At 43.6% G+C, this 15,408-nt stretch overlaps 1 protein-coding gene across 3 annotated transcripts; it reads right to left on the reverse strand.

Moving 5' to 3' along the window:
• Window positions 1–738: 738 nt before the first annotated feature.
• LOC307145398 (uncharacterized protein) lies at window positions 739–10,254 on the reverse strand. 3 transcript variants are annotated; one of them, XM_079848495.1, is made up of 6 exons: window positions 10,049–10,254; window positions 9,803–9,828; window positions 9,166–9,318; window positions 8,963–9,085; window positions 7,999–8,025; window positions 739–2,219 (listed from the first exon to the last, which is right to left on the reverse strand). In XM_079848495.1, exons 2-6 carry the CDS (start codon window positions 9,807–9,809, stop codon window positions 1,399–1,401), a joined length of 1,131 nt encoding a protein of 376 aa, XP_079704621.1. In that variant the 5' UTR covers window positions 9,810–9,828; window positions 10,049–10,254; the 3' UTR covers window positions 739–1,398. The 3 variants fall into 3 exon arrangements, with proteins under 3 accessions (XP_079704621.1, XP_079704622.1, XP_079704623.1); XM_079848496.1 differs by having other exon boundaries at window positions 10,041–10,207; XM_079848497.1 differs by lacking the exon at window positions 9,803–9,828 and having other exon boundaries at window positions 1,064–2,219; window positions 10,049–10,235.
• Between the last annotated feature and the right edge of the window lie 5,154 nt (window positions 10,255–15,408).

Genomic DNA, 15,408 nt, shown 5'->3' on the forward strand with positions numbered 1-15,408 from the left:
CATTACGCTGTGCGTCAAGTTCAAGTGTTAAGGTCCTTGCACACTGAGGCCGAAATTCGCATCCGAATTTTTGGCGCGTTAAAAAGACCTCATGTTATGTCAATCACGCTTACACACTCTCTTTTTCTGCGTTTTTCGCATCCGTAGCAATTATCTTGAATGGTGTTTTCACAATTCAGAGCCACCGGATCACGAATACGAAAAAACGCATGCGAAAACGTCGGACCTTGCAAGGACCTTTACTCTTGTGGCGTGAGTCGACTTGTGTACTTTTATGATGGATAGATGCACTTTTATGATGGATAGATGCACTTTTATGATGGATAGATGCACTTTTATAATGGATAGATGCACTTTTATGATGGATAGATGCACTTTTATGATGGATAGATGCACTTTTATAATGGATAGATGCACTTTTATGATGGATAGATGCACTTTTATGATGGATAGATGCACTTTTATGATGGATAGATGCACTTTTAAGATGGATAGATGTACTTTTATGATGGATAGATGCACTTTTAAGATGGATAGATGCACTTTTATGATGGATAGATGCACTTTTATGATGGATAGATGCACTTTTATAATGGATAGATGCACTTTTATGATGGATAGATGCACTTTTATGATGGATAGATGCACTTTTATGATGGATAGATGCACTTTTAAGATGGATAGATGTACTTTTATGATGGATAGATGCACTTTTAAGATGGATAGATGCACTTTTATGATGGATAGATGCACTTTTATGATGGATAGATGCACTTTTATAATGGATAGATGCACTTTTATGATGGATAGATGCACTTTTATGATGGATAGATGCACTTTTATGATGGATAGATGCACTTTTAAGATGGATAGATGTACTTTTATGATGGATAGATGCACTTTTAAGATGGATAGATGCACTTTTATGATGGATAGATGCACTTTTATGATGGATAGATGCACTTTTAAGATGGATAGATGCACTTTTATGATGGATAGATGCACTTTTATGATGGATAGATGCACTTTTATGATGGATAGATGCACTTTTATGATGGATAGATGCACTTTTAAGATGGATAGATGTACTTTTATGATGGATAGATGCACTTTTAAGATGGATAGATGCACTTTGATGGACTTCCAAAAACAAAAACCCATTCACTCCCATTATAAAGCTTGGAAGATACAAGCCATCATATAGTCATATACACCTAGCATGGCTTCAGGGTGAGTAAATCATGGGCTAATTTTCATTTTTGGGTGAAGTATCCCTTTAAGAAAATGAGTGTAGCAACATCATAAACATAGCACAGTACAAGAGTTTTTACGAACCAACCATAACAAAATACGAGGGTATGGCCAGTGCTTTTATTGGCTGAAGACACAGAGCAGACACTAGCAGATGTCCTCCCCCTCCTCTGGACACAGTTTAACCCCGTCCTCCTCCACCAGCACCTCCACACCATCAGCGCTCATATCCAGGGCATTTCCCAACAGCTCGGGACGCTCCTGGAACAGCCACCACATGGACAAACACTTGTGTACGCAGCGGCTTCTCCTGAATTCACATAGACACTTCCAGCTGCCGGACCTGGTGTCGAACGAGACACGTGTCCTCCCAAACTGACACCATTTGTCCTTAAAGCCGGTGTACACGGAGAAGTACACGCATCTCTCGGAGAGCTCGTGCTCCCCCCAAAAAACAGGGTACACACAATCCACCCCGTCCAAATCCGCCCTGGTGAGTATCTCCTGGCACTGCTGTGTGTGTGGGCTGGACAGCAGGTGTCTGCGGGTCATGTCCTCCAGAGAGCGCACACACAGCGGAGGAGGGGGGGTGTAGGGTCGAGCGTGGCTCGTTCTCATCAGGTGACGGCACTCTCGCCCTGGGTTTCCTCTCTGCGCCTGCGCTTTCATGAAATCCCAGCATTCCTCCAGCTCACAGAGCAGAATCTGTAAGGAGAAGGACTTTCGGACGTGAACGGGCACTCGTGGCCCATGCGGGTCCTTGGGTGTGACATAGATGGCGTTTTTGGCATCTATGCATAACATGGGCTGCTGGTCCTGGCAGTGCTGGAGCCTCTCGTGCCGCCTCAGGTTCGACGTGGTGGTGAAGTGGACTCCACACTTCTGGCACGATGACTTGTTCCCTGTTGTCCCGTCGTCAGTGTCTGTTTGCAGGGTCTCCAACAGGACTGTTGTGGGTTGTAGCTCAACTGGAAAAGGGGAAAATGGGTTAGACCAGGGGTGTTTGTCCAACCCTGCTTCTGGAGGGACAATGGGTCTTATTCACTAATAATTGCTTGGATTATTTCGTATTTGTACGCACAGGAGAACTTCTCTAATTCACAATACGTTCGTACTAGGGATGCAACGGTACACGGTAAAATCCCGGACCGTTCGGTCAGCCCTGCACGGGACAATCTACCCTCGTGTCCCGCGGGACTTCGGTTTTGCCATTGAGTTCGCGCTGATCCTTTTAGTAGAAAACGCTAGGTGCGCCGCGTTCTCCTTTTTCCAAAGCGCTAGGGCGGTTGCGCTCCGGAGGCGTCTGTCGTTGCTAAAGCAACCATCAGCTGCGCTCTGGTTGGTTCTTGTCACGTGACCTACGGTGCGCTTGCGGCATTCTGAAAAGTTGAGAATTTTCTCCACTGCTGGGGACATCGTTAGTGCCAACCGGTCTCGCCTTGCACCAGACAGTGTTGATAGACTCATCTTTTTGCACAAGAATCTCTCAATAGTGGATGAGTAAATAACATTGCACTTTGTATCCTAAATGCAGTATTTTTTTATTATATTATTTTGCTCTGCTTTTTTTTTATTCAAAGCACAAGCTAATTTATGTTTGTTAAAGGTAAAAGTGCACTTTTTCTTTCACATTGATCTTTGTTAAAGGTAAAAGTGCACTTTTTCTTTCACATTGATCACTTCATATACCAGTTATCAAGGTTTGGAATTGGGATCCACTTGAATATTTTGAAGTGTGTTTGTTTACATTTTGTATTTCATATAAGTGATAGTTGAAGAGGTTGTATTACTTAGTGTTGTTCAGTACAGACTAGAGTGTTAATTTATTCCATACATTGATGTTCTTCCTACTGTGACATTCTGTTTATGCTCATAAGAAAAATAAAACATATTTTTGGGATGAAATAGCAGTCTCTTTCTGCACAAAACATGTACCGAAACTGAACCGAGACCGTGGCCCAAAAACCGAGGTACGGACCGTACCGTGGGCTATCTGTACCGTTGCACCCCTAGTTCGTACACACGTGAATTTGTTCTTAAAGGGGTCATTGGATGCCCATTTTCCACAAGTTGGTGTGATTCTTTAGGGTCTTCATGTAATGTTTGTAACATACTCTGGTTAAAGTTCCTCAATGGTTGTGTAAAACAACACCCTTGTTACCTCCTCAAAAACAGCTCTGTTCACAGCGACCCGTTTCGGTGCATGTCTCTTTAAATGATAATGATCACCCTGATCAATGATTCGTATGCACATTTCATGCACAGATCAGTGCGTCCCTACTCTTAGTGAACGAGACTCAGGCTGAATCCGAAATCGCCCCCATACCCTCAAATAGGGTGTTATTTGAGTGGACAGCCATTTGTAGTGGTGTCCAAAACCATAGTGGACATTACTGAGTGAACTCCTTCAATCCCACAATGCACTGCAATAACGAGTGTACAACCGATGTACGCTCAACGGCTGTCCGAATTTGCTCACTCGTTTTCATCCACTCCTTCAAGTGAACAGTATTAGTGGACTAACTTAGGGAATAGTGAATGAGGGTTTAGGGGGCGATTTCGGATTCAGCCCCACTGTCCTGCAAAGTTGAGCTCCAACCCCAATGAAGCAGCCAATCAAGGTCTTACTAGGCTCACTAGAGACTTCAGGCAGGTGTGTTGAGGCGAGCTGGAGCTAATCTCTCCAGGACTGAGTTTGGACACCACGGGCTTAGATGAATTGCAATTTGGGAATGTCTGTGTCTGAAAGCAGAGTAATGCTCGATGATCAGGCAGTATGATGAGGGAGGATCAAGACATGTCTAAATAAAACATCGTCTTCACCTCGATGCCTCCGTCTGGTCTGTCAATTTCTGTTTTCCTCCCCAACCTATTCGGAAATAAGCTTTGCAGTGATTAAATATTCACTTGGATATCTCTACAAAGAATCTGCTCTAGATCATTACGATGCCTTGAAAGCTGGTCTGAAATCAGTCTCATTAAAGGCACACGGTGTAACTTTTCGCCACTAGAGGTCGTTTATTCAAAACAAAGGCGAGGCTTGACGACGCCTTGATTTGGCGGGATCATGGGAGTTGATTTCTTCACCTCTAAAGCCGGTGGAGAGTACGATAAAAATAAATCATATTCAAGGATAACGGTAATGTATTCAAGATTTATTTAACGTTACGAAGCTCCTGGAGCAAACGAGGCCGAGAGCAGTGGAGCTTTTATGATGTGCAGACGCCGGTCTGGTAAATATGGCACTCGCAGTAAATCCAGGAAACGAGATTTAAACAATAAGACTAAAGGCCTGTTCACACCGGGACGAATTTCGCGTGCGATATTCGCCGACGTTTAACGCCTCGTGACTAAACAAAGGGCGCCAATGTGAGTGTGCACACCGGCGCGAAAAACGCCACGCGTAAAAGCGTCATTTTTTAAATAAACGCCTCGGGTTCGTTTTTTTGGTTTGACGTGCCGCGTCAAAAACTATCCGACCAATGAGATTGACGCTTTTGTTCACGTGTCTGGAGCTTCTGAAGTTACAGTAAAACACAACTTGGGGGCGCTCAAACACAAAACGGTCTTGCTGAGCACACATACGTAATGGCGAAGAAGATATACACCAAGTAGCGTCTACACTGCCGGGAAGAAATAAGACGAGGAAGAAGCAAGGCAAGATGAATGTAGAGCTGCTGGTCTCGCAACATAAAGAACTATATGACAAACGCGACAGCGACTACACAAATCTTGATAAAAGAGAACTGTTATGGAGTGGTTTCTGTTTTACATTAAGCGCCATCTAATGTCAGGGAATGAATTTGCATGTTTACTCGGCTCATCGTCAGCGAAAATCGCTTGGGTGTGAACACAAAAAACGCGTTGAAAAACGCTGGCGAATAACGCGTGCTGATATTCGTCCCGGTGTGAAGGGCCCTTAACTGTGTTGAGTTTATAACAATAATTCGTTTTCTTGTTTTTAAACATTTAAACATTCTTGGAAACATTTGGGATAATATAAGTACACAAATAAACAAAATATATAACACTGTTGTAGTGGTTTTTGGATATTTTGATCCAAAAATCTTACATAGTGTGCCTTTAACCACTAGCCTGGGAAAACCCAGACAACTTCCGGCAAATTCAGATTTGCTCGAGAAGTAGTCTGGCAAAGAGCTCATTCAAGCCCATTTCCATGGCCTAGAAATCGCGGCACCAATCAGAAACGTTGAGGCGGGCTTTACACAATGACGATCGCTCTGATTGGTTTGAGCGACGTCGGTTCAACTTTTAAATGCATTATTATATTCAAACTGCAAACACATGAGGACAGTCTCCATGAAAGACCCACTGGCAGATGAACGTGCTACTACGTTTCTCTCCGAAACGGTAGGAAATTAAATTAGATTTAATAGAGGATTTTAACTGTGACAAGATGATTGACAGGGCAGTTTAAGTGACAGGATGCACGCGACAGATCCGTCCGATAAAGATGACGAAGTAGTATGTCCCAAAGCTTGCCTACTTTTTTGCTACACATTCAAAACTAAATACCTTTTCTTCACAAAAAGAGTATACTTTTATGGAGTAGTGTAACTTAAGCGAATTGGGACGCAGCATATGGCTTTACACGATGACGATCGCTCTGATTGGTTTTAGGTCTATCCAATTGCGCCCAGAGGCATTTGAGCGACGTCCGTTGGTGACGCCCCTTTGGAAATGATTTGTCTATGGAGCTTTGCCAGATCATAACTCAGTTACTACTGAGAATGGTCTGGTTTTAACCAGGCTATTTAACCACGTGTCTCCCAGCGGAAGCGACCGCGCAGCAACAGCTCGAGTCTCTACTGGACGCCACAAGGAAGCCGTTGCTAATCCATTTGTTCAGAAGCTGCTTGAGCACTTGAAGTTCATCAGAAATAGAGCGGATCATTAGTTTACTGTTGGGGATTTGTCTTGCCGCACAGCATCACTGATTATAATGGGTTCAGTTGTCTTTTGTCAGATCGCACCGTTCACGTCCGGTGTGGTGGACACTGTGTAAGCTGCGGTCATTCACATTAGCCAAATGTCACAGGCAATAAAAGGTCCATTGTGGCAATGTATGAAGCACAAGAAGTCACTTTCTGTGACAGCAGCTTTCTGTTGCTCAACACACTGAATTTGCATGAATCTATTAAACCTGAATCTGTGTGGGAAAAATTAATGTGACTTGTAATCTCTAATCTAAATAACTTCCCCTTCCTCTTGCATCTCTTCTCTTCTCTGATGACGAGGGCGGGGCAACCTGTCACTCACATCAGATCAGCCAATAGCAAACCACAACAGTCCAAACAATTCCCCACGGACAAAATCAAGCCCCGCCCACATTTGTTATTCTTCCAGAAGCCGTTTCAAACGGATATACGGCACAATTGACCGTTCGCAAAGACCCGCCCCCTTTAGTTACTGTTGCTATGTCCGACAAGCCACAGCGCGCTCCCGACACACATGTTCTCACGCAGTGAAAAACACATCGCGGAGGAGAGAGGACACGGACAACGCGCCGACAGACAGGGCAGGCCAGGGTACTTTCGGGTTACTTTTTATATGAAACAAAGTCTAAACTATTACAAATTTGGTACATTTTTAACAGAATTTAAACAATAAATACCGTTTTGTGGCTCTTTAATGTGTCGAGAAAATGCGCCTCAGTTAAAGCTGCTCATCTCATCATCTCTTCCTTCTAGTTCATTTATAGCATCAAATAAACATGAATGAACATCAGAAGGAATGTTGTTTTAATCGTGGAAAGACGTCAGTACACACCGTTTTCAAATCATTCAGTTCAAATCCTCCAACGTTAATCTACTAACTCTCCTGACCGATTTGTCGGACAAAAATGGCGGATTCGGCGGATTATGATTGGTCAGATCGCCTGTCAATCAAACTCCCTGCGAAGGGTCAATTAAGAAGAAAAGACTTCCGCTCAATAGAGAGCCTAAGTCCCTCCCCTTCCGGTCGACCACCATGGGACCTTATTTCGGAAAAATATTGTATGGGAGTCAATGGCGAGAGACAACAAATATTTTGATCTCGTTTGAATTGTGCCCTGATTTACACATATGATGTTTGTCAATTTAAAAGATACATTTTAAAGTCAAGAAAGTCGCAGCTTGATGTAAAACTGCTGAGGTATAAGACTGTGAAAATACGTAATTACAAAGACTACAAACCCAGAAGGCGCACGTGCGACGTCATACCTTTTCTCTCAATGAATGAAGCTAACTTTACTGAAGCTAACGTCTGTCATGTTTTCTATAGTCTTACATTATAATCGTAACGTTACGCCGTCATGCCTGAGTGTTTTGAGCCAGAATACACACATACGAGCAACGGATCTTGTGACGTACATAGTGCGAGACGAGAGATGTAGTTCATTGAGCAATTTTCACATAAAACTAAACGTTACTCTTCTGTTCTATGACAAACTGCGACTTTCTTGACTTTCATAATTACCTTTTAAATTGACAAACATCATATGTGTAGTTCAGGGCACAGTTCAGACGGAATAAAAAGATAAGTTATCTCTCGCCATTGACTTCCATACATATTTTTTCCGAAATAAGGTCCCATGAGCCGGAAGCGGAGGGGCGGGACTTAGGCTCTCTATGCCGACTTTTAGTCACTACTGAACGACAGTAGCAGTTGCTGTGGTTTTGGAAACAGCCATTAATCCAATCAATGGATAAACGTAACTGAAAATGATTAAATGTCATTTCTCACCTGTGGATTTGTCTGTCATCTCAACACCTGCAATTGCATGAAACAGATCAGAATTGAAGGATGTTAATAACTGCACACTTATTACTCAGAACAAAGAAATGACAAAAACAAAGCTCAGTCACAATCAAGGGAGTTATAGTTATACACAGTCAAACCAAAAATTATTCAGACTCCAGGTATAATTTTTTTTGTCTTTTTACATGTGGGCGCAGGACACTATAGTTCATTTATGTAAGTGAGGAGAGCAAAATAAAGTAAACTGTGACATATTATACCCAAAAATTCTTCATACAGTGACTACCAGTAAAATGTATACAAATTTGGGACCAAAAATTATTCAGACACTTTGACTTGACCGAGTTTTTCTTTCATTGCTAATGCGACCTTTTTACACACAGACTGAACAAAATGAAGCATTGCTTGGTAATCGGTTGAGCTAAACTGGTATTATCTAATGGTGTAGTTAAATTTAACAGCTGACAGATATTCAACATAATTCATGTGTGAGACAGTCTAACAGAAGGACGGACAAAACCAGTCAAATATCAACCGAGTTCTTGTCATATTTTATTACAATTGTCTAAACTATAGCGAATAAACTGTGATAATGTGAGAAATGTCTGAATATATGTTGGTTTGACTGTATATTGAAGGAAAAATATCCATTTGAACTCAATTCAATAATGTTTAAACACATCCCAGAATGCAATGATAGCAACAGTGAACAGAGCTGGAATCTAGACAGAGATGGCCAGTGTAGCTGATAAACTTAAATCTTAAACAGTTTGCTTTTATTCTATAATAGGGACAACACCAATAATGATAAACAAGCAGATCCAAACTTATGAAAACAAAATAGAAACATTTGTTTTGATTTTCAATCATACAATATATGGAGTAAAATGGCAGTAATTCCACTCTCATAACATAATTCAATACGAAATGTATTTAAATAGGCACAAACCATGGTTGGTAATATGGATTTTGTAATCCTTTGTCCTTTGCAGTATTTTCATGCACATTGGGCAATGCCAGTGGCTCCGGCCATGGCCTCCATCAGCACAGTAACAGGGGATGGAGAACTTCCCTGTCACACACAACAGACAGCGTTAGAGCTGCAGAACGTCATCTCTGCGCAACACACCTACTGAGGAAATGCTCAATTACCAATGCCAGAATCTTTATAGTATATAGCAAATCTGAGATGTCTTTTTTTGAGGTGATGTTTAGATGCAGTAACTGGATTCCTGCAGTAGAGACAGTCGAGGTCCTTCATCACACTGAAAAGCTCCTCTTCATCAACAAACACAAAGATTCTCTCTGTGAACAAAAAGAGTGACAAAAACAACATGAAATGCAAGCTTTTAAGAACTGCATATGGATCAAGTTTCCCACAAGTTGCTTAAGATAAAAAAGAAACTGTGTTGCATTAATAATATGTATATTTCTTTTTGCTGACGTTTCCTTACCATCCAAATTAACTTATCTTTTTAAAACAGTGCAGTAGCTTTAAAACTCACGTTTGAGGCAAGACTGCGGTTTACTAAAGTAATGTTAACCAGATTAGGACATTCTTGAGAGAGCCAATGGAAAATTTTCTTCAGTTTTAGGACTACAAAATTAACAAACTCATTTGAAGTCTATATACACACATATACTTCATATACATTGCATACTCATCCTTTGCTTGTAAATACAAACATAAGAGCTTCATAATACATGTTTTGAATCTGAATATAATTACAGTCAATCTTGTGAACCATCATCTTATTATAGAAGTTTTTATTAAATGCATTACACTCACCTGTCATGACTATTTACTTCCAGAGCCTAAAATATATACATATAAAATAGAATTAATAGCAAACACCAAAGACTATCCAATTGTAATTTAATTAAAGATTGTGAAAGCTTCTTACAGTTAATTTAAAATCAATACATTTATTTTACAGTAGGAACAATAACTATGGCATTTCAGTGTAAACTATGGTTACCATGGTGATTTTGATAAGGTAATAACCAGTTTAATACACAAAGACATACTACTGACCTGCCACAAACAGTTGGTGTGGATGTACCGCAGTCAAATCTCTGCCCGTTCTCTCGATACACACTACAGTCTATAACGATCATATCACACCTTCAAGCGGACCAATCGATCGCGGTTTAAAAAGCTGTTTATTAATAAAATAAAAATACAAGATGGCTGAGCTGCTTGCTTTGCGCACATGTATGACGTCAGATCACGTGGTTGTCGCATTTTGAAAGACGTAGAGCTGTCAACACCATGGACATAATAAATACATTTTAAAAACGGTTAATATTGTTTGTACAATGCCTATTTTGTATGTAAATGTGTCTATTTCTCAATAAAAAATAAAGTAAAAATAAATACATATTATTTATCATGTCTGGTCAACACTGCTGTAAACTACACCACCTGCTGATTGTCCCGGATTTTTAAATGTTAATAAAACTATTCGCTCAAAAAGACATTGTTACCAGGCCAAACTGCGTTGTTTATTGGACAAACAAATTACCAAACAAATATTTATTGGTAAATAAAGTTAAGGAAATAAGTTTTAACATCTCACACAGAGACTACCCAGTAAATACATTTCTTGTTACATTTTAAAAGGATATTGATTTGAACTGTTCTTTTTGCAATACATGGGCTGAAACCTTGTTTCATTCATTTTGCCATTGCGCTCATGTTAGGAAATTTTGGAAAGATTTGACTATTTGTAATTGATAACATTGACTCCACCACCTTTTCTTTGTGCTTAGAAAATGTTATATTTGGTTTTACTAATATCCCCTCAAATAAAAGGAAATAATACAATATTATTAATACATTTTTTCCCCCCAAATTTCATATATAGTGAGAAAGTTTATATATAGGCTATATATAGGCCTATATCAAGACTATTTTTCATTCACATAATAAGAAAGCAATTAAACTGTTTCTGTTTGTGAGTCCTTTAATAATGTTTAGCCTGGCTGTGTGTTTTCTATGTTTATGTATGTACCCTATTGTTGCAGTTCTGCCTGTAAATTGACTTTGTTTGTTTGAAGTTTAAAAGAAATATACCACCTGTTGACTGCATGTTTCCCAGTTCAAAAATAACAATGCGTTCTGCTGTCTCTATTGAGCTGTAGATTGAAGTCCAGTTGCTGTCCGAAAGCAACACCTGCTGGTCAAGATGGTTTCGGTTTCATTAAAAAACAGCCAAACATGTTGTAAGCTGTAAAATGTACAACAGAACAAAAGTGAACGGGCAACAAAGAGGGTGAGTTAGCTGTTATTACTCTGGTTCAAGTTAATTCATTCATTCATGTCTTTATGTTGTTATATTTCTCCTCAGAAACCATTTCTTGATTGTTTTACTCGTGTCTAGTTCTCTGGTAAGTCTGTGTATTCATACTTGTGCTGCTGTCTAAGTCTAGTTCCTGCTATTCAAAATATTATGTGTCATTCTGGTGAATCTAGTACTCTTGCTCAAAGTAATTTTATTTGTCTGATTCCCTGTTGTACTGTGAACATACTTGGAGCAATGTAATACTGTGTTATTTTTGTATTTTTTTGCAGGTTAATTTCCCTTCCTTTATAAAGTTGGAAGAAGATTTCATAAGGATGTTTGTGCACTGTGTTCAACACAAGGAAATCTGATGTCCAGGAGGAAAAACCCAGTGGCGTTTTTATAAAAGTTACCAGCTATAGGTGGAGACAGTGCTCTCACCACACACCAGCTATAGGTGGAGACAGAGCGCTCACCACACACCAGCTATAGGTGGAGACAGAGCTCTCAGCACACACCAGCTATAGGTGGAGACAGAGCTCTCACCACACACCAGCTATAGGTGGAGACAGAGCTCTCACCACACACCAGCTATAGGTGGAGACAGAGCTCTCACCACACACCAGCTATAGGTGGAGACAGTGCTCTCACCACACACCAGCTATAGGTGGAGACAGAGCGCTCACCACACACCAGATATAGGTGGAGACAGAGCGCTCACCACACACCAGCTATAGGTGGAGACAGAGCTCTCACCACACACCAGCTATAGGTGGAGACAGAGCTCTCACCACACACCAGCTATAGGTGGAGACAGTGCTCTCATCACACACCAGCTATAGGTGGAGACAGAGCTCTCACCACACACCAGCTATAGGTGGAGACAGTGCTCTCACCACACACCAGCTATAGGTGGAGACAGAGCTCTCACCACACACACCAGCTATAGGTGGAGACAGAGCGCTCACCACACACCAGATATAGGTGGAGACAGAGCGCTCACCACACACCAGCTATAGGTGGAGACAGAGCTCTCACCACACACCAGCTATAGGTGGAGACAGAGCTCTCACCACACACCAGCTATAGGTGGAGACAGTGCTCTCATCACACACATCAGCTATAGGTGGAGACAGTGCTCTCACCACACACCAGCTATAGGTGGAGACAGAGCTCTCACCACACACCAGCTATAGGTGGAGACAGTGCTCTCATCACACACATCAGCTATAGGTGGAGACAGTGCTCTCACCACACACCAGCTATAGGTGGAGACAGAGCTCTCACCACACACACCAGCTATAGGTGGAGACAGAGCACTCACCACACACCAGCTATAGGTGGAGACAGAGCTCTCACCACACACCAGCTATAGGTGGAGACAGAGCTCTCACCACACACCAGCTATAGGTGGAGACAGTGCTCTCACCACACACCAGCTATAGGTGGAGACAGTGCTCTCACCAAACACCAGCTATAGGTGGAGACAGTGCTCTCACCACACACCAGCTATAGGTGGAGACAGTGCTCTCACCACACACCAGCTATAGGTGGAGACAGAGCGCTCACCACACACACCAGCTATAGGTGGAGACAGAGCTCTCACCACACACCAGCTATAGGTGGAGACAGAGCTCTCACCACACACCAGCTATAGGTGGAGACAGTGCTCTCACCACACACCAGCTATAGGTGGAGACAGAGCTCTCACCACACACCAGCTATAGGTGGAGACAGTGCTCTCACCACACACCAGCTATAGGTGGAGACAGTGCTCTCACCACTCACCAGCTATTGGTGGAGACAGTGCTCTCACCACACACCAGCTATAGGTGGAGACAGTGCTCTCACCACACACCAGATATAGGTGGAGACAGTGCTCTCACCACACACCAGCTATAGGTGGAGACAGTGCTCTCACCACACACCAGCTATAGGTGGAGACAGTGCTCTCACCACACACCAGCTATAGGTGGAGACAGTGCTCTCACCACACACCAGCTATAGGTGGAGACAGAGCGCTCACCACACACACCAGCTATAGGTGGAGCCAGTGCTCTCACCACACACCAGCTATAGGTGGAGACAGTGCTCTCACCACACACCAGCTATAGGTGGAGACAGTGCTCTCACCACACACCAGCTATAGGTGGAGACAGTGCTCTCACCACACACCAGCTATAGGTGGAGACAGTGCTCTCACCACACACCAGCTATAGGTGGAGACAGAGCGCTCACCACACACACCAGCTATAGGTGGAGACAGTGCTCTCACCACACACACCAGCTATAGGTGGAGACAGAGCGCTCACCACACACCAGCTATAGGTGGAGACAGTGCTCTCACCACACACCAGCTATAGGTGGAGACAGTGCTCTCACCACACACCAGCTATAGGTGGAGACAGAGCGCTCACCACACACCAGCTATAGGTGGAGACAGAGCGCTCACCACACACCAGCTATAGGTGGAGACAGAGCTCTCACCACACACCAGCTATAGGTGGAGACAGTGCTCTCACCACACACACCAGCTATAGGTGGAGACAGAGCGCTCACCACACACCAGCTATAGGTGGAGACAGAGCTCTCACCACACACCAGCTATAGGTGGAGACAGTGCTCTCACCACACACCAGCTATAGGTGGAGACAGAGCGCTCACCACACACCAGCTATAGGTGGAGACAGAGCTCTCACCACACACCAGCTATAGGTGGAGACAGTGCTCTCACCACACACCAGCTATAGGTGGAGACAGTGCTCTCACCACACACCAGCTATAGGTGGAAACAGAGCTCTCACCACACACCAGCTATAGGTGGAGACAGAGCGCTCACCACACACCAGCTATAGGTGGAGACAGCGCTCTCACCACACACCAGCTATAGGTGGAGACAGAGCTCTCACCACACACCAGCTATAGGTGGAGACAGAGCGCTCACCACACACCAGCTATAGGTGGAGACAGCGCTCTCTCCACACACCAGCTATAGGTGGAGACAGAGCTCTCACCACACACCAGCTATAGGTGGAGACAGTGCGCTCACCACACACCAGCTATAGGTGGAGACAGAGCTCTCACCACACACCAGCTATAGGTGGAGACAGTGCTCTCACCACACACCAGCTATAGGTGGAGACAGAGCGCTCACCACACACACCAGCTATAGGTGGAGACAGAGCGCTCACCACACACCAGCTATAGGTGGAGACTGCTCTCACCACACACCAGCTATAGGTGGAGACAGAGCTCTCACCACACACCAGCTATAGGTGGAGACAGAGCTCTCACCACACACCAGCTATAGGTGGAGACAGTGCTCTCACCACACACCAGCTATAGGTGGAGACAGAGCTCTCACCACACACCAGCTATAGGTGGAGACAAAGCTCTCACCACACACCAGCTATAGGTGGAGACAGTGCTCTCACCACACACCAGCTATAGGTGGAGACAGAGCTCTCACCACACACCAGCTATAGGTGGAGACAGAGCGCTCACCACACACCAGCTATAGGTGGAGACAGTGCTCTCACCACACACACCAGCTATAGGTGGAGACAGTGCTCTCACCACACCCCAGCTATAGGTGGAGACAGAGCACTCACACACACACCAGCTATAGGTGGAGACAGTGCTCTCACCACACACACCAGCTATAGGTGGAGACAGAGCTCTCACCACACACCAGCTATAGGTGGAGACAGTGCTCTCACCACACACCAGCTATAGGTGGAGACAGAGCGCTCACCACACACCAGCTATAGGTGGAGACAGAACTCTCACCAAACACCAGCTATAGGTGGAGACAGAGCGTTCACCACACACCAGCTATAGGTGGAGACAGTGCTCTCACCACACACCAGCTATAGGTGGAGACAGAGCGCTCACCACACACACCAGCTATAGGTGGAGACAGAGCTCTCACCACACACCAGCTATAGGTGGAGACAGTGCTCTCACCACACACCAGCTATAGGTGGAGACAGAGCGTTCACCACACACCAGCTATAGGTGGAGACAGTGCTCTCACCACACACCAGCTATAGGTGGAGACAGTGCGCTCACCACACACCAGCTATAGGTGGAGACAGAGCTCTCACCACAC

The sequence above is a fragment of the Squalius cephalus genome (genome assembly GCF_949319135.1).
Source record: "Squalius cephalus genome assembly, chromosome: 18".
Taxonomy (NCBI): domain Eukaryota; kingdom Metazoa; phylum Chordata; class Actinopteri; order Cypriniformes; family Leuciscidae; genus Squalius; species Squalius cephalus.